This window comes from Vombatus ursinus, unplaced genomic scaffold, assembly GCF_900497805.2.
Source record: "Vombatus ursinus unplaced genomic scaffold, bare-nosed wombat genome assembly UNPS02014832.1, whole genome shotgun sequence".
NCBI classification, from domain to species: Eukaryota; Metazoa; Chordata; class Mammalia; order Diprotodontia; family Vombatidae; genus Vombatus; species Vombatus ursinus.
Window position 1 is genome coordinate 17,635,754 of NW_020954610.1, and position 20,523 is coordinate 17,656,276.

Genomic DNA, 20,523 nt, shown 5'->3' on the forward strand with positions numbered 1-20,523 from the left:
AAGTAATTGCTCCACTATGCAACTTCCAACCTCCTTCAGTAAGAACTAGATTATTGGCTCCCCAAGGCAGTTAGAACACAACTGCTAACAAGAGTACCCACAACAACAATTTCAAAAAGGCATTTGGGACAATTCTGCCCTACTCCCCCCACCTTATGACTGGTTTGGACAACTTACATCCCTGCCTCCCTTTTGTTTTGAGGGAGCACAGATTGAGTCAATTGACAAATCACAATACATTTCCCAACAACAACAAAAAAAGCCACCCCTCTTCAAGCTTGATTCAAAAGTTTATTACAAATAAATTAGAAAGCAAAATTTTTAAAATTCATATTACTGAAAAATAATCCTACACTAATATGATGAACTGTCATTGCTGTCATTTAATTTCAGGCATTCTGACAGATCATTATATTTTAGAATTACTATGACCATGTTCATACCATTTAATTACTTTAGATTTCTTTTCTAATGTAATAGCAAGCCTCTTCTGTGCAGTGGCAGTATTTCCATATGAAGTATTTTTTCTTTTATTCATTTTATTAGGGGCTCATTTAAAAATGTCCCTATTACTGTGGAAAATACATCCTTCCAGTCAGCTAGGTTCATTATCTAGGAATTCACTCTTCCAGCCTCCACATATCTAACCAGTTGCTAAATCTTGCCCTTTCTACCTCCATATCTCTGGCTTCCTTCCTTTTTTCTCTATTCACACAACCACTACCTTAGTTCAAGGTTCTCATGACCCTAGACCTGTATTACAATAGCCTAACCCTAACTGGTCTCCCAGTCTCAAATTTCTCCTCTTTCTGAGCCCATCCTCTACACAACTGACAAAATTATTTTCCTAAGAAGTCTGACCATGTTGCTTCCCTATTCAATATACTTCGGATCAAATGTAAAGTGTTAAATTGGGAGTCAGAAAACCCTGAGTTCAAATTCTGGCCTGTCTGACCTTGAGCAAGTCACTTAACCTCTGGGTCTCAGTTTTCTTTGTAAAATGTAAAAGGCTTAAAAAAAAATCCACATTAAATGGTATTTAAATAACACATTAAATGCCTGCTTCTTATCCAGTCTTGACCTCAAGACTCACATCTCAACCTATCTTAAGACATCTCAAACTGGATGTCCCACAGACAACTAAAATTCTGCTCATCAGCTCTTGGTTTTCCTCTCCAAGGAACATCATGGCTCCCCCAGGATAAAACCTGATCACATGAAATTTCATCACCATGCAGACTGACTCCAGTTTATGATACTCAACACCTTTTCAACCCTCTTCACCTACCTCTCCCCATCTGATTGGAGGGCTAGAGGGTAAAGCAATAAACTCCTCCCAAAACTTTCCTTTAAAGAGGGCTCAGAACTTTGCAGGTAACTTTCTGTTTTCCATCTGCTTGGTTTCAACTCTATGGAACATCATATCCTTGGGTGTCCCCTCCCCACCCCACCCCCCATCCCACTCCCTCCTTTTGAGCTTCCATTTGTATATTAATAGTAAGCTCCTTGAGGGCAGAAAGTATCCTTTTTCTTAATTGTATCCCCAGTGCCTGACAGATAGTAGGAGTTAATTAAATATTTGTTGAATTGAACTCAGAACGGCCAAAACTGAACTCACTGTCTTTCCTCTGGAATCCCTTCCCCTTCCAAACTTTCCTACTATTTAAGGGTACCACCATCCTCTCAGTCCCCCAGGCTTAAACCAAAGTGTAAGTCTTCATTTCTCACTCTAACCCTGTCCATATCCAATTTGTTGCTAACTCTGGCAGATTTTACCTTCATATTATCTCCAGTATACATCCCCTTCTCAGACCTGCCACCACTCAGGCACAGGCTCTCATTACCTCATACATGGACTACTGGGACAGCCTGGAGGTTGGTCTTCCTAGCTCAAGTCTATCTCCATTCCAGTCTATCCTCTACCAGACTGTGAAATTATCCTCCACTCAGCTATCAAATCATTCTTTCAAAAGCACAGATCTGTACACGTCACCCCCTCCTATTCAATAAACTTATTACGTAGGAGCAAATATAAAATCCTGTTTGGCATTCAAGGACTTTCACAACTTGGCCACTTCAAACCTTTCCATGGAAATACAGTTAGCGATAGTAACTAAAAAAATTTTTGAAGCAAGTTTCTTTAATAAAGGCCTCACTTCTCAAACACATAGAGAACTGAGTCAATTTATAAAAATAAGAGCCATTCCCCAATTGATAAATGATCAAAAGATATGAATAGTTTTCAGATGAAGTAATCAAAAGTTATCTACAGTCATATGAAAAAATATTCTAATTCACTACTGACTAGAGAAATGCAAATTAAAACAATTCTGAGGTACTACCTCACACCTACTAGATTGGCTAATAGGATAGAAAAAAGGAAATGACCAATGTTGGAGGGGATGTGGGGAAAAAAGGTATTGAGGTCTGTATCCCAAAAGAAATAAAAAGGAAAAGAACTTATATGTACAAAAATATTCATAGCAGCTCTTTTCTGAGGGCAAAAAATTAGAAATTGAGGGCATGCCATCAAATAGGGAATGGCTGAACAAGTTGTGGTATGTGATTACGATGGAATACTATTGTACTATAAACGATGAGCAAGATACTCTCAGAAAAACCCGGAAAGACACACATGGGCTAATGCAAAGTGAAACGTACTGTGTACAAAGTTAACAGCAATACTGTAAAATGATCAGCTGTGAATGACTTAGCTATTCTCAGCAATATAATGATTCAAGACAACTCTGAAGGACTTAGGATGAAAAATGCTATCCATCCACAGAGAAAGAACTAACGGAATCTGAAAACAGATGGAAGCATACTTTTGTTTTTACTAGAGTTTTTTTTTAATCTATGTTTTCTTTTACAACATGACTATTATGGATCCATGCTCTGCACAGCTGCCTAAATGACTTTCCTAAAAGTAGGACCATTTCTTTCCAGTTTCTTATTACTTGTAGAATGAAATATAAACTCCTTTAGCATTTAAAATTGTTCACAACCTGGCCTTTTCCTATCTTTCCAATATTACTACCCTCCACAATTCTATCAATGTTGGCCTAATTACTGTAGGCCATGATCACACACCTCTCTGCCTTTGCACTGATTATTCCCTCTAGGGGAATCATCTCATCCTCACCTCTGCCTCTTAAAAGTCCTTATTTTCTTAAAGATGTAACTCTAACACCACCTTCTGAAGAATGCTTTTCCTAGTGCCTCCAACAACTAGTGTTTTCCCCTCTAAGGTTACTTTCCAGTAAGATTAATCGGCATGTATATTATGTTGTCTCTCCGTTAAAACATGAATTACATGACAGCAGCAACAGTACAGCAGGGATTGTATTTGCTTTTTCTTTCTATCCTAGAGCACTTAACTCTGTGCCTGATACATAGCAAGTGCCTAATAAATGCAGATTGATGTACTGTGCTTCTTTTCCTTAACTTTGCACGTTTCCCTCACCAGAAATAACTTCCCCTCTTCCTCTTTGCCTGAAGTCCTACCTATCTTTAAATCCAAATCGAAACCACCTCCTCCATAAAGACTTCCCTAATCAATAATCAATTAGTAATCCCTCTACCTGAGCCCCAAATGATTTTTTCCATTAAAAGTCCCATCACTTTTGTCCCCCATGCACTTCTGTAATATTGTATGTCAGAGCTACTGATATTGTCATATTCCTTCATTTCCTAGAAATTAGCAGGATGCTGTAGAAAGGGTTCTATATTTGGAGTCAGAAGGCCTGGGTTTGAATCCTGTCTCTCAGATTAGTCATTTATCTTCTCTGGGCCTCAGTTTCCTTCTCTCTAAAATTAAGGAGAGGATGGACTAGATAATCTCTAAGGTCCTTTTAACTCTAATTCTCTGAATAATCCTATGACCATGTCCACCAAGATTTTGTCTGAGGCCCTGTTCTTGCTTTACACTCTCAGTGTACCGATGGATGCCTTACTGGTATATATTCAAAGCCGTATACCTCTCCCAAGCATTAATACTTTAATTTGTATCATAGTTATTTATACATCTTTTACATTGTGCAGTAGTTTTTAAATGGCTTTAGGGCAGAATTCTTTTTCAATTCTAAAGTTCTGTGGTTCCAAGGATGAGCATTTATTCATCTTTGTGTCTGGTTATTAAGTATTTGTTGAACTGATCTCTTTCAGTTAAGGACATTGCCATCCTTCCAATCCCCTGGGGTTTGCAACTTCAGTTACACTCTCCTCTTCTCATACACACACACACACACACACACACACACACACACACACATCTAATTAATTGCCAAGTCTTGTCAATTCTACCCCTAGACCGTATCTTGCATCTATCCCCTTCCAGCTACTCACAAAGACCCTAGTTACTTCTCACCTGACCTACTGCAATAAGCTAATTGTTTTCTCTGCATCCAGTCTTTCCCCCTCTGTAATCTATTCTCCAGACAGCTGCCCAAGTGATAATCCTAAACTTCAGGTTTGGCTATGTTATTCCTCATGCTCAAGAAGATTCAGCGGTTTCCTGAGGATTAACCACAAAACTCCTCTGGCTCCAGACTACCTTTTTAATCTAATTAGATATTATTCTTTTCTATTCACTCTACATTCCAGCCAAAATGGCCTGCTTACTATTCCCCATACAGGATGTTCCCTTCTCCTGTCTGCCTTCAAATCTCAACTGAAGTAGTCCCCTCCTACAAGAAACTCAAAGCTGCTAGCTTTTTTCTGTGTACAGGTTATTCCTTTTCCCCTCCAAACAACATATAAATTACATGAGGACAACCTAAGAATAATCTCATCCCATCTAGCCCTAGTCTCTCTCCTGAGCTCCATTTCTACATTACCAACTGACTTCTGGACATCTTCACTTGGATATCTCAAAGGCATTTCAAATAATATGCCCAAAACAGAGTTCCTCATTCTGGCTGATACCCATGTTTCCTCTAAACTGCCCAATTTCTGTTGAGGGTACCAAGATTCTTCCAATAGTCCAGGATCACAACAGGAGTCATCCCTGACTCTCCCTCTGCCTCGCACCCTATATTCAATCAATAGAAAAGTCAAGCCCGTGGTAACTTCACAACTTTTCTTCCATTAGTTCCCTTCTTTCCACTGACTCAGCCATTAACCAATATGCCAAGCTCTTATCACCCCTCTCCTGAAATATTCTAATAGACTCCCAAGTGGTCTTCTTGTTTCCATTCTCTCCCCTGCCCACTGTAGCCAAAATAATCCTCCTAAAGCACAAGCAGGAGCAGGTTATTCCCTCTGTTCAAAAAATATACAGTGGTTACCCACTGTCTCTAAGATAACATATTAACAGCCTGGCAGTTAAAGCTTTTCAATAGCTAGGTGGCACAGTGGATACAGCACCGGCCCAGGAGTCAGGAAGACCTGAGTTCAAATCCAGCCTCAGACATATAACACTTACTAGCTACGTGACCCTGCACAAGTCACTTAACCCCACTGCCTAAAAAAAAATTTTAAAAAAAAAAAGGGACAAAATCTAGCTTCAGGTTGCATTTCCAGATTTATTTCACATTACTCCCCCCTCTGTTTTTAGACAAAGTGGCCTCCTTACTCCTAACCCACATTACATCTCCCCTCTCATTCATTCTCCTCTTTGCTTCCACCTCTTGGAATTCTTGGCTTCTCACTTCAGCTTACCAGACAGATCTCCTACTTGTTAGTACTCCTTCCTCAAAGTACCTCCTATTTGTTTACCTGTGATATTCCTTATTAGAAAGCAAGCTCTGAGAGGCCAAGGAGTGCTTAGACTTTGTCTTCTTTAACTAGCCTACCACTCTGCTCAGAGCAAGCACTTCAATGTTTGCTGTATTTCTCCTTTTTCTGTATTTTCAAGTCTGTTACATAATTAACATTCTAAGCACCAAAATATGGTTCTTGTGTCTAATATCTAAACCTTTCACTGCCTAATATCTAAACATTTTATTTATTTTTAGTTTTCTTAGGATGCAACAGACATGATAAATACCAGATGTCTAAGGATATTTATCTATGAAGGCTAACAAAGTCTAAGTAGCTTTCTTAACATAAATATATGACTTTCAAAGACATAGTTCTAGACTTGCAGAAATTTTCAAATAACAACAAAACAACATTGGATATAAAATTCCAATTATTTTGTTTACTTCCCTGAATTCCATAGTTCTGCCTATATCAATAAAATGTTCTGAATAATGATCCAGAGGATAGAATAAAACCTGCAGTTTATACCTACTGTTAACAGAATTTTTATTGAGCCAGTCTCTAACCTGAGAATGCTCGGAGCCACACAAAGCAGGCCTAGAGAACGAGAGTGCCAGTAACCAAGTAGTTTAATCAATCAATTTCAGAGTGAGGAATGTTCTCCTAGCTGAAGTAAAGCACAGGTTATATACTTAAATCTCAAGGTTTCAACAGCAAGGGGAACATGTCCCATTAAGGCGGAGTCAAGACCAGGGGTGGGGAACCTGCAGCCTCAAGGACACATGTGGCCCTCTAGGTCCTCAAGTGCAACCCTTTGAATCCAAACTTCCCAAAACAAATCCCCTAAATAAAAGGAATTGTTCCGTAAAACCTGGACTCAGTCAAAAGGCTGCACCCAAGTACCTAGAAGGCCACTTACATGCCCCACCCCTAGTCGAGACAAACATCCTCAGTGGCAGAGAATACAGCTGTGGCCACTACTGCCTAAAGACAGTCTGGGAGGCCTTTAATCATTAGTGTATTCATTATACATATCATACTGATTAATATGAAAATTGCAATTCTCTTCTCACCCACTGAATAGTTACCATTTTCAAATTTAAATGTTTATGTAAATATTTACCAAAGGAGAAAAAAGTAGAACCATAAAAAGCAATACTACCCTAATATTTGTCAGTCTATAATATTTTTAAAAGTAGTATATCAAAAATGAATTTTGTACATTTCCACTTTGGTAAACATGGATTTTTCTTTAAAATTCATATTAAAGTATTCTCCTGGAATATTAATGAAATTCCAAGACCTTCAAGAAACATAACAGAAAGAACAAATCCTTGTTTTAACATTTTCTGACTGTATGACCACAGTTAAAGTCTATGTTAAAGCCTCAGTTAACCCTGATTACACTTGCATTCCACATCACAGGAGTTGTTGGGAGGAAAAGGACTATAGCACTATATAAATGAGATCATTCTAAACCTAGAGACCATATTTTTAAAACCTGACATTAATAAGCACTGTTTTAGTCAATTACATGAAACTAACAGTTGGCTTTTATAAAAAGCTTATTCTTTTACATATTGTTTAAGCTGGTCAGAAAAAAACCTGTTAAGTATAAGAATTATTTTTGAAAACTATGAATTACCTATTGGACAAATTTCCTTTGTTTCTTGCCACTGGTTTTACCATCCATGAAATGGAAGATAGAGGAAAATCCATTTCTTTGCTACATTTCTTAGAATCTTCATTTGGCTCAAGTGAGACTATGTTATCTTTTATTTTCACTTTTATGTGTCTGTATGTATTAAAGATATGATGTAAACCTCACCTGTGATTAATATAATCAAAAATTGGCTATAAGTACATGCCAAAATAAATTGTTAATGGCTAAATCAAAAACAAAAGAACATTGCTGGTACAGAAATAGCACAATGATAAGTGAATAGTGATACAGTTTTGCTGAAGGGGAAAACGCCACAAATTAAGAGGATACAAAAGTGAATAATGAAAGATGAGAAAAAGATTCCTACCTTTAAACCGACTGTTATAAGATCTGTAACAACACTGTATGGAAAAAAAATGAAGAGAAAATGGAAAACAAAGTTAGAGAGCAAGTATTACAAAGGCAGAGGTAAATAAGGTTAAAGGAGGAAAGAAAAACATTGTTATAATAATGTAAATAAAAGTGAAAATGTGATGAGTTGTGGAATGTTTTTGCAAAGGAAATTTGACCGACAGACTAGTAACACACAGTATGAACAAAGCAAAGCTCTAAAGAGATAGATAAGAAACATAGAAATCAAACTTCTTGGAATTAATCATTTCAACAGAAAAACTACTGTGCCCATATAGAAACATTAGCCAGCATGTTTATCCATTTGCCTATATTCTTCAATTTGGTCTTCAAAATAAAAATTGCCCAAGTTTTTTATCTTCCAAGCCAAACAGGTATAAATTATTTTTCAAAGTTTAAAAAGAACTCAAGGACTTAAATTTCACAGAATTAAGATTTCTCTTAACCTCACCAAAACAGTAACAAGATACTGTGTCACTATTAAAACCAATAAAATATCAAATTACTCAAATGATTTCAAACAGTATTTTCAAACTAATAAAGTCCTTGATGCAAAACAGCTCCAAGAAGGGGAAAAAATTCAATCCTAAATTTCAGTTAATTCAGCAGGGATTTGGGACAATAAATGCTAATGTATAGTGACTTTTCTTAAAAAGGTAATTCAAAACTTGAACCTATGGTCCATTACTTTAAAGCAAATGGTTCACAGAGTTTTTGGGTTTTTTTTTCAGGCTGTGAGAAACCCTAAAAGTTTAATTAGGCCCCTGAGGACAAAATCTTGAAAGGTCTAGAACCACACCTTTTAAAGGTGGGGCAGAACCTTTATAATTAATGTTCTGTGACGTACCTAAAAAAATCTATCTATTGAAGCATAAGCCGACTACTACAATCAATTAAAACTTATCTCCAGATACTCAAGAGAAAATTTTAACTGTACAAACTGAAAATTCCACATACTGATCATCACTTGGGATTGCAAGGCCCTATAACATAAAAGCAATTGTTTTAAAAAATATACATGTTGGAGCTTAAAATTAATTCAGCCGACCAAAAAAAAATTTTTTTAATAAAGTACCTTTCCTGTGACTTAATATTAAGCATAAGATGACAAATTTTTGTGTAATTCCTGTCCAGAAAGTAAGACAGATTAAATTATATTATTTACCTTAATTTCACAATAAGGTCACTTTTTAGAATCTATGTACTTATCAACTGCCCCATGCTTAAATGAACTGTCTTAAAAAATTCATTTCAAGCTTTAAAAAAAAATACCAGTATTTAAGTTTCACCCCCTGCTGGACCAGTCCCAATACTATATAATTAAGAGGTCAGCAGTCTTATTAAAGATCAAAATGTATTTCATAATATTTCCACCCAAGTTGTCTGAATAATAATTTAACTAAAATCACAATTAAAAGATTGCATGACACAAGCTGCTTGTACCGATGCATTTTCTAACACAAAAAGCTATTACACTTCCATAACTATGATCAGATGACATTAGTTCATTATAACTTTAAAAAAAATTGGGGTGGTTGCCCTCCCCTTTTAGCATTGACTGCACAACAAATTACAGAAACCTGTTAATTTGCATCAACTACCTATTTATCTAATTAAACAGATTACTTTTTTTCCTAATGAAAATAACTTTCAAGTTAAAGCACTTCATGTAAGACACACAAGTCTACAAAAATGCTAAATCACTTCAGTATATGATTTGAAGACATTTGCTAAACTTAGAAATAAAAATGTTATTTGAAAGTCACAAAACTAGTAGTGATAGCATTCTAAAAATGTACTTTTTTTAGTTTTCAAATTGTCACTTGTGTTTTATCCTGTAGCCACCTTCACTGGCATTCAACTGAATTAATCAGAAACGGTAAAAGGAGGGTTTAGTATAGTAAACCTACAGGAAACATCAAATGAGTATGCATCATAGGAAGAACCAACGTTTTTTGTATCACCATCACCATCACAACTATACAGTAACATAACTGCAGACACAAGATTTGATTAACAGTGTTTTACTATTTTGTCTCTTTAAAGTAAAACCATCAGATAAGATTTCTTTTCTTTACAAGTCTTAAGGCTTTCCAGAAATCGACCACCTGTGGAATGCCGAACAAACCAACACCAGAGTGAAATGGATTTATAGGCCCTGTGAGAGTAGCATCAGTTATCACCCTTGCACTTCCCCTTACATTAAAAAAAAAAGTTATAACGTGCTGCAGCCTACGAACCGTTTCACCAATAGCCTAAGATCCCAATCCAGAAATAAAATCTTCACTTCCCTCTTAACTTCGCCTTTTCCCCCCAAGAACATTCTCCATAAATATTCAGAGTCCAATCTCTGACTTAAGCACATTTCAAGGCCAAAGTCGTCTCTGATTTAAGCATTTTTGAAGGCCAAAGGCGTTTCTCATTAGTTTCCCAGTTAAAAAAGGGTCTCTTTTTTAATCTATTCTAACTTTACTCTCAGTACTCAATCACACTCGCCACTTTCCCTCCATAAAGAATTTAAACACATCTGTTTTTCCTCCTTCCCCGAGATGTGCTTTAGTTTGGGGGAAGAGAGAGTGCCGAACCTGCAGAGCTTCCTTCCTCGAGCCAAGAAACAAACTCCCAGAGAAAAGTCAGAGTTGCGCCCACCCCCCACACACCACCCGCAGCAGGAGCAGGGGCAGGAGCAGGAGCAGCCGCGGCCCAGCTCCTCCTCCCGGCTCTCCAAACGTCGTCCTCTCACACACCATTTTCTAAGCGGAAGTGATCTGAGGGCTGCGGGGAAGAAAGACCAACTCCAACTCCGGATCTCTGGCTTTCCAGATGTCTCAACACACAGCAAGACGTGACTCCGGTTAGTCGGCGGAGGAGCGGGGGTTGGGGTGAGAAGGAGGATGTGGACTAGCCTTCACCCCCTCCAACCTACTCTAATCACAGAAGTTCCGTGCCTAACCTGGAGCGGGTGAGGAAGGGAGGATGAAGAGGGGAGGGGACTGGAGGGGGCGTGGAATGGGAGCAGGAGAGAAGGGAGGGGGAGAGGAGAGGAAAAAGGGAGAATGGGAAAGGGAAAAAGAAGAGAGGGAGGAAGGAGAAAAAAGAGGAAGGGGAGAAAAGGAGAGAGATGAAGAAAAAGGAAGAGAAAAAAAGGAGAAAAGAGAAGAGGGAGAAAAAAGGGGGAAAGGGGGAGAAGAGAAAAAGGGAGAGGGGGAAAAAGAGAAGAGGAAAAGGAATGATGAGGAAAGGGAAGAGAGAGACAAGGGAGACGAGAAAAGGTAGAGCTAGAAAAGGGGGAGAGGGAGGAAAAAGAGAGGAGAAAAAAGGGGAAGATGGAGCAAACAGAGAAAAGGGGAGCAAAGAAGGGGGAGAGAGAAAAGAGGAGAGGGAGAAAGGGAAGAAAGGGAGAGGGAGAAAAGGGAGAAATGAAAAGAGGGAGCGAGAAAAGGGAACAGAAAAAGGGAGATAAGGGACAGAAGGAAGAGCGAGTAAAGAGGGAGGAGGAAAAGGGGGGGAGGGAGAAAAGGAGAAGGAAAGAGGGAGCAAGAGAGGGAGAAAAGGAAGGGAAGAAATAAAAGATGGGAGGAGGGAGAGGAGAGACGAGAAAACGAGAGGAGGAGAAAGGGGACGAGAAGCGGGGGGGAAGTGCGTCTAACAAGTCCTATGCAGTTTAAAACCTCTTCAGTCCCAAACGCAAAGCTCCGCAGGGATGGGCTCTCTTCCCCACGAGAGCCCCTCAGCAATCACCCCACCCTCCCCGGCCTCCAGCGGCGGCAGATCCACCTCACCCGCGCACACACACCCCCTTCCCTTCTTCCTTAGCTCCCCCGCCCCCGCCCCAGCTCAGCGGCGCCCCCTCCCAGCCTCAGCGCCCCGCTCCGCCAGAAGGGGGGGAGGGAGGAGACAAGAAAGCGCGGAGAGGAAGCCGAACGAGACCTAAAGGGAAGCAGAGGCATTTCCACCCCCGCCCCGCACACCCCCTCCCCCCGCACACACTGCGCCGCGCCCAGTCGCGGGAAGGTGAGGGGGCCCCTTCGCCAGCTTCCATCCAGCCAAGCTCCGGGGCCGGCGCAGGGATGGCGGAGGGGGAGGGGGAGGCGGAGGGCTCGAGGCGGGCTCCGGGAAGCTCAGCCGCGCTCCCCCGGCCGGCGCCGCTCGGGGGCGAAGGGCCCGCCAGCACTTACCCATCCATGGCCCAGGAAGGACGGGAGAGCTCAGGGCGGGAAGGGAGAGAGGGCGCAGGGAAGTCCTCGGGCCGGCGGGCCTGGCGCAGCACAATGAGCGGCGGCCCCGGGACTCGAGGGCGTGGACGCCGTGGGCGGGGGAGAAGGCGGGGAGCCTCGAGAGGAAGAGGAGGCCGGACGCTCGATCGGGCCGCTCCGGGCTGGAGAGCGGCGTCTCTCTCTCTCTCCGGAGCACCCAGCCCCCCAAGCTGCCGGGGAAGGAGAGAGCGAGAGAAGGAGGAGCGGAGAAGGGAGCGCGCCCCCGCCGCCGCCTCGGGACCGGCAACTCCTCCGCCCGTCACGCGGCTGGCTAGCGCGCCCGCGCGCGTCCCAGCCCTCGAGAACAGACTCTCCACCCCCGAGGGCGAACGCGAGCCTTTCAGGTTCACTCCTCCTCCGCCCAGTTTCCAGACACCCCAGCGCGTGCGCGCGCCTCTCCTCCCAACCCCTCCCAGGCCCAGCCAGCGCGCGCGTGCGCGCATCCTTGTGCAACCTAGCTCGCCCCACCCCAATCCCCCCTCCTCAGCCGCGCCCCACCTCCTTTCCTGTTTCTTAGATTCCGAGAGGAACGAGAGAGCTAGTGCTCTGTTGCTTTTGCTTCTGCCTCTCTCCCTTCTTTCTTTGCTTCTTTCCCCCTCCTCCCAACTCCCACTTCAGCAAAAATATTAAACTCTTTATTTCTCTCAACTACCTAAACCTAAAGGGGAAAGGGTAGTAGGGCTGTTGTCAGTACCACCTGGAGGGAACAGCAAACCCCACCTCCCCTTCCCTCCTGATCCTGGAAGGAGGTGCCCCTGGCCAGACAGTTGCTGTACCTTGGAAAATTACCTCCCCGCACACATACACCCACACCACTCCTACGTGTAAGGTTTTCTCTTTGTATTTCTGGAGCTTAAGAATGAGCAGTGTCTGCTCGGAACAACCTGGAGCTCCTGACAGTCCTTCATTTCAGTTATCCGTTCTGAAATCCGTAGTCAGGCACCACCAGGATGGAAGGGGCCGTCAAACAGTACGGATAAACAGCTAGCTCACCTCGATAGGTTTGCTAATTACTTACCCCAGGCCTCTCAAACCCAAAGAAAATGCCGCATTTTTGAGGTTCCCAGGACTGAAGCGTCACCATATCCATGTAGCTCTCTCCAAAAGAAACGCAATTTCGGTTGAAAAATTCAACAGGCATCAATCAGGCACCTGAGAAGAGCAAGAAAGCAATTGAGGACAAGAAGCTTAAACAAAGCTGAGATCAGATGGTTAGCCATGTATTCTTGCAGTTCAAATCAATGTGCGAGGCTTAAAATAATAGAAAGGAGAAAGATTGTGTGCAGAATATGAGAACATTTGAGGCTATTTTTAGCCTCTGGCTTGCCCTCATCTTACTGTATATGCTTGAATTCAAATGTAAGATGGAGAATACATCAGAGTTAAAGATGCGTCTTCAAATGGGAGACAGGCTTTAGAAGCTTGAGTTGTACATAAGAAATGCTTCCATAAAGGGTCTCCCTAACCCACCCACCACCAATATCTTCCCAGTCTCTTCAGCCTAGAAAATATCTTGGAGGAACAGGAATCAGACTTGTTATGTTTGTTCTAGAGACCAAAACTAGGAAGTGGGAATTGCTCAGAGGCTGGGAAAGGCATATTTCTCTTGAAGCTTTTTTATTGGTATTATTACCATGCATATAGTATTATTATTATTATTACCCATGCATGGGATGCAGGACATGATTTAAGGGAAAAGTTCTTAATGATTAGGGCTGTTCAGAAGTGGAATGGGCTGCCTTGGGAGGTGAGTTCTCCCACTTCTAGGAGGGTTGGATGACCTCTTGTCTAGAATATTGTGGGATACTTGGTCAGCTAAGGATTGGACTAAATGTCATCTGAGGTTCCTTCTATCACTGAGACTGTTAATCTTAACATTGTAGAGGTCTGATCACATCACTCACTACCCTAAAATCTTCAGTGACTCCCACTTTTATTTGAACCACTAAATAAACTCAGAACTCCTTAATCTGGCATTCAAGGCCCTCCGAAGTGTGGTTTAACCTTATACAGTACTACTTTTCCTAGCTAAATTGGAACATTGTGATTTCCCAAAACAAATTCTTCCTGCCGTACACCTTTGCCTATACTGCTTTTTACACCAGGAATCCATGTCTCCTTTCTCTTCTTACTTACCCCTATATCTGCTTATTGAAATTATAATAATAATAGTAATAATAATAATAATAATACCTGCTTCACAGGGTTGTTGTAAGGTTCAGTTTAGATGATGTATATGAAGCACTTTGCAAACTTAAAAGATCTATATAAATGTGAGCTATTATCATTTTTCATTTACCTAGCCAGACACAGCATGGTGAAGTGGTTAAAGAACTGGCTTCAGAAGCAAGATCTCAGGTTAAATTCTAGCTTTATCACAAAGTGGCTGTGTGATCCTAAGCAAACAGATTAGCCTCTTAAGACTATAAATTGTAGAGAAGGTGCCAGCCTGCATTGGTAGAAAAAGTTCCTCACTAGGAGCTCCATACACCAAAGAAATCTCAGGTCCAGTCCCTATCTTCACCTAACCATCCCCTGATCAATCAGCTAGTAAAGATCAGAAGTAAGTTTAGAACCCAGAAGTAATGGCAAGAAAGCTGAATTTAATGTAATAGATAAAAAGCTAGACTTGGAATCAGGAGACCTGGGTTCAATTTTCAACTTAAATATTTACTAGCTATGTGATAATAGGTGAGGCTTAACTTCTCACAACCTCAGTTTCTTGGATAATAGATAATAATGTTTGGATAATTTGAATAATAATAATATGCATAATAATAATTGTACTAATTACCTCATAGGGTTGTTATGAGGATGACATGAGATGATGTAAAGTACCTTGCCAACCCTGAAGCTTTATGTCAGTTATAATTATGTTCTAATTTGTATTAGATGTACTTGTGTATGTGTCTGACCACCTGCTTAATTTTTGACTCCTTGAAGTCTATTTATCTTTGTATATTCCACACATCTAAGCATAAGGCAATACAGTAGTGAAACATTGTATTCACATAGTGGCCACACATTGGGATATTTATTTAAGTCTTTTCTAGATTTCTTTACACTCTTTCATGCTTGTCAGTCTTAATTCCAGTATAGTATGTATTACTTTATAGTATTCCATTATAGAATGTATTACACTATTTGGGGAAATTTAGCTTGCTTCCAGTTTTTTGCACTTATAAATAACACTGCCAAGAAAATATTTTTCTTTGTTTTTGATAACACTTTCAGGGTAGAGTCCCAATAATAGAATTATTAGGTCAAAAGGAACTTTTGTAACTTGTAAACTTTGTAAAAAAGGAATTTTTGTAACTTTTATTGCATACAACCAAAATAATGTCCAAAACATTTCTACAAGCTTAAAATTCCACCAACTATAAATGAATTTAGTTGTTTCTTCACAACTCTGCTAGAATTGAGTTTTATCACTTCTAATTATTTTTATTAATTGGATGGATAAGAGATGGCCCATCCTACTTTTAAGCAGAATGTATGACTATATACACTCTGCACTTTTATAAAATGATCTTCACCAGCCACATACCCTGGACATACCACAGTCACCTCTTATAATAAAGAATCAAGATCATTTTTTTCTAGTATGTCACTATTAATGCACTATTTTTTTTTTAAAGAAGAAGGAGAGTATTGGTTGGGAAAGGCATATTTCTCTTGAAGCTTTTTTATTGGTATTATTACCATGAATATAGTATTATTATTATTATTACCCATGCAAGGGATGCAGGAGCTCAAATGTTTCTGGACATAAGAAATGACAACAGAATTCTACTCAAACTCAATGGGCATTTAAGTCAGCCTTGCAGTTCCTTTGTCGGGGAGCTATACACCCTGCTCGGCATAGCCCAACCCATATGCAAGTTAAAGTACAGTGTATGAGAGAATGGAGAAGCACATAGCAGGTAAGGCTCCAAGAGGTATGCAGATATCATATCCATGGTGGTTTCCTGTCCTGTTCAGAAGCCAAGATACATAACATATAGCGAAGGGGAACCTGAATAGTACCAATATAACCTATAGATTCTAAGTCAGAGCCATGTATGTGATTCTTCACAATTGAGCTCCATACATTACTAGGAAAGATATACCCTACTATGGACATTTCTGTTGATCATGTCAGTTATACCAGCATGAAAGTAGTTATTTACCCAACTCCCATTTGCCCTGAAAGAGGTAATAAAGGTGGGGAAAAGTGATGAGCCCTTGCAAGAACCTCAGACAGGAATTGCCCATAAAGGGACATACAGTCCTTATAGGTAACTGTGACTACCTCTTCCATAGGAATAGTTCTCCTTCTGCCAAAGCCCACTACAGTGCTCTGGTCCATTTTCCAGACATATTGGCTTTCTTTGGCCATGGTCAGTTGTCCTTTAAGATGAATCTTTGCTACCAGTCAAATGCAAGTGGTATTTGTCATTGGCAGAAAGGGATCCCTGCTTGATTGGGCAATACAAGCAGTAGAGGAAAGTTCATTATTAATGAACTAGCCACGGTTCGTGAAATATTTTTTTAGAAATCTAGATATGCATACAGAAAGAGTAATGCTATGACCTTAATGTTGGAATTGAAATGGAATAGGCTATTAGTTGAACAAATAAATTATTCTGGAAACTTTGCTCTATCCTAGACCGGGAAGAGTTAGTACTATTTGGAATTGTTAGGAGAAGGCTGAATGATCATCTCATGGCAAATACAGTGAAAGCATAGGACTTAACAGAACTTATCCATCTCTCATACAGTGTGGTGATAGAGGAGAAGTATTAAAGAAGGGTTACGGGTTTGCCCAATAAACCAGCAAATGGGAAGAAAAACAGGTAAAAATTGAGCTAAATAGCCCCTGAGGAAACCCATTGGAGTGAATGATAGTAAGGAGCCCAGTTGTTCCAATGGCAGGAGTACTGAGAAAGTCATTGACTTTGTTTAGGTGTGAGAAGCCAAACCACCTGACTTAATACAATATGAAGAACCACATAACCCTCCACTCCCCATCCCTCACCCCCACCCCAGCCATAATAAGCTGTATTTCTTGAACATCCTAGAATAGATTGCCAGAATTTGGTGAGAAACTGGGGAGTGGCCCTCCTGAGGTGAGTCACCATGAGAATGTGTGGTGATTAAAATAGGAAGACCTTTGGAGTGAAGGCTAATGTGCTAGAAAACCATTCCTCTCATGTGGCAAGCAGATGGCAGTGGTGGACAAATCATTCTGGGAGTAATTGATACAACAGTGGCTGGGATAGTGTCTGAGTTGCCATGGTTACAATGGCACACTTCCCATAATGAATGGAACTTGTATCAGTGGTTTCCTGGAGTTAAGACCTGCTCAACTGATGTCAGGGTCACCTCAGGACCCTCCCCCAGAACTAGCAACAACTAAAGGGTAAGCCCTCCCACCTTTTGGTTAGTTGCTAGCCATCTTTAACAAAAAGAGAGAAATTCAGTTGCCACTTTTTAAGTTCTCCCACAGAATACCTTCCTATGACATTACCATACCATAGTGATTTATGTAATGAGCAAAAGAGGTGATATTTGCACTCATATATTCAGGAAAATATGAAGAGGGTTTATCTGACCTCTATATCAATAGTTCTCAAACTATTTGGTCTTAGAACCCCTTTATACTCTTAAAAATTATTGAGGATCTCAAAAAACTTTTGTGTGGGTTACATTTATCATATTAGAAATTAAAATTAATCAATTAAAATTGATAATGTATTGATAGATTCATTTTAAAATATCAATAATAAATCCATTACATAAATATAACCCAGAACAAAAAATTAGTCAAAAGGGTGGCAGTGTTTTACATATTTTTTGCAAATCTAATGTCTGCCTTAATAGAAGTCAGCTCGATTCTCCTTTCTGCTTCTGCATTCAGTCTGTTGGAATATATTGTTTTGATGTGTATGAAGAAAAGCCAGCCTCACACAGATATGTAGTTGGAAATGAAAGGAATATTTTAATAGGCAAATAGTGTTTTAATATTATTGTAAAAATAGTTTTGACCTTGAGGATCTCCTGAAAGGGTCTCAGGGACCCACAGGGTCCATGGACCACAACAGCTGCTCTAGACTATAATCAAGGTTGCCCTTCTAGGCAGAAATACCCTTGGCTTTTTTTTCCTCTAAGAAAGGAGAGGAGCTGTAACTATTGATTATAGGGATTATAGGGAACTCATATAAAAAACTGCATAGATTATAGGATACACACATTTATACTAATGTGGATTTATGGGGACCATATGTAATCTTATAAGTCAATTTCAAAAATGAATAGAAACCAACAGTTCTTAATTTATGTAGATATATTGATAATAATATTTGACATCTACGTTAAAGTTTGAAGAGCAAGTAAAGTTTTTCATACTATTCTTGGGGAGAGAATGAAGATATATATATGTTATATATATATATATATTAGATAATTATACAATCAGATGATTTCAGAACAGATTAGATGGCTGGACTCAAAAAGTAGTTATTGGGGCAGCTAGGTGGCGCAGTGGATAGAGCACCAACCCTGAAGTCAGGAGGCCCTGAGTTCAAATGTGGCCTCAGACCAAACACTTAACACTAGCTTTGTGACCCTGCGCAAGTCACTTAACCCCAATTGCTTAAAAAAAAAAAAGCTGAGCCTAGGGAAGTCCAGCAGAGGCCATGCTACAGACTACTCTGTTTAAAATCTCTTGCTTGATGTTAGTCGCTATTCTGGAATAGAATCTGCTGGGTTGCTCTCCAAGGACATTGGTATCAGGATCTCTTTAAAGTCAAACACCATAGTCTAGGAATGAGTGAGTGAGCTGCTAGCACTCCACTGCCATTTTTTTTTCTCTCTCAATCTCCTTGAAAAGCAAAAGTAACTGGTATGTTTCTTGTGTAAACATCACACCACATCTGGTATATACCTTTTTCTAAAAAAGATTCAGAAAACACCTGATATGAACAATGAATATTACTAAAAATAAAGGTCACTATATCCTAACGGTTAAAAAATACCAGGTTACCATTATGTCATTCATATCAGAATTAGCTATCTGTGTAAAGTCAGATCATTGACTTGTTAGAGCTCATAAAAATCAATGAAAAGAAAAGATAAAAATGAGAAGAAACTACATGAGTACTATAGCTCCAACCCAATATGTTTAAAGAAATACTTGGCTACAAAAAAAAAAAAAGGAAAGTGGGCAAAACTAAAAAACATTAACTCTAATTATCACCATTTCTTAGAAAAGTTTAATTCAATCAAAATGTTGACTATAAGGAAAAGGCTAAAAGAGTCAAAGGTGGTGCAGTGGATAGAGTGCCAGGCCTGAAGTCTGCAAGACTCATCATCGTGAGTTCAAATTGGCCTCAGACACTTACTAGTTGTGTGGCCTTAGGCAAGTCATTTAACCCTGTATACCTCAGTTTCCTCATCTGTAAAATGAGCTGGAGAAAAAAATGGCAAACCACTCCAGTATCTTTGCCAAGAAAACCCCAAACAGGTCTCAAGAGTCAGACGTGACTGAACAATAATAGCAATCATCTAGAAAATGTTCAGGAAAGGGAGAACTGAAGACTGGAGCAAAGCAGTCTCATAAAAGAGCAAAAAAGTAATTAAGGCAAGATTCATCCTGCAGAGAGCTTAGCTATCCAGCTAAGTCAGATAATCTTTAAAAACATTTGTAGATTACACTAGGAGGATAATAAATACATATGAATTAGAACAGATCTTCCAAACTTTCTATAGGGTTCTATTGTCATCAGCAAAGATAGTTTGGAACAACCATTTCTAGACAACCTCAATACTGAGAAAGTTGATTCATTGAGGGGACCCCTACTCTATTCCAATCAATATTAATCAATTTGATATGATTCTACAAGGTTAGTGATTATAAGTTCTGTATATCTGTATGTCCCAGAGCTGTGAGCTGCAGATTGAAAGATCACTTGTTTAATCATAGGAAGCTAACTAGAGGCTCTCCACGCTTGTTTTTCCTAGTCATGGTGACCCAGCCCAATGTGGTAGAGGTGATTCAACTACATGGAAAGTCCCCCAATTATGTTTTTGTGCCTCTGGACTGTTCTCTCTTGTCTAACTGTCTTATGACCACCTAAGTCAGTGGAGATATTCCTTGCTTTTCCCAATATGTGACCCTACTGATATATAGTTTGCTTATTTTAGCCTATGTATCATATGTCAACCAATGGAATTATTCTGTATTTGTATAGCTGTTCTTGAATGTTTAGATATCTACCCCTATAAAAATAGGGCCCTGGAAGGAGGGGGCATCTCAGATCATGAGGAAGATCTGAGGTCTACTTTATTAGAAGGGACCATTTAATAAAGGGACTTTTAATAAAGTGTCATTGGCTCAGAGCTCTGCCTCAGTCTCTCTTACTGTAGGTTGAATAATTTTTATCCCCACAATACCCATATGAGATGAGAGCCTCACATTGCTATGTAACATGAGGAAGTCAGGAAGAACAGTTA

General features: G+C 39.9%; 1 protein-coding gene across 1 annotated transcript in view; it reads right to left on the reverse strand.

Moving 5' to 3' along the window:
• The window catches only part of PTBP3 (polypyrimidine tract binding protein 3), an 88,932-nt gene extending 76,459 nt beyond the window's left edge, over positions 1 to 12,473 (reverse strand). Inside the window, 3 exon segments of the mRNA XM_027839071.1 lie at positions 11,953 to 11,982; positions 11,984 to 12,179; positions 12,181 to 12,473. Coding sequence (XP_027694872.1) covers positions 11,953 to 11,982; positions 11,984 to 12,179; positions 12,181 to 12,473 — 519 coding nt within the window.
• Between the last annotated feature and the right edge of the window lie 8,050 nt (positions 12,474 to 20,523).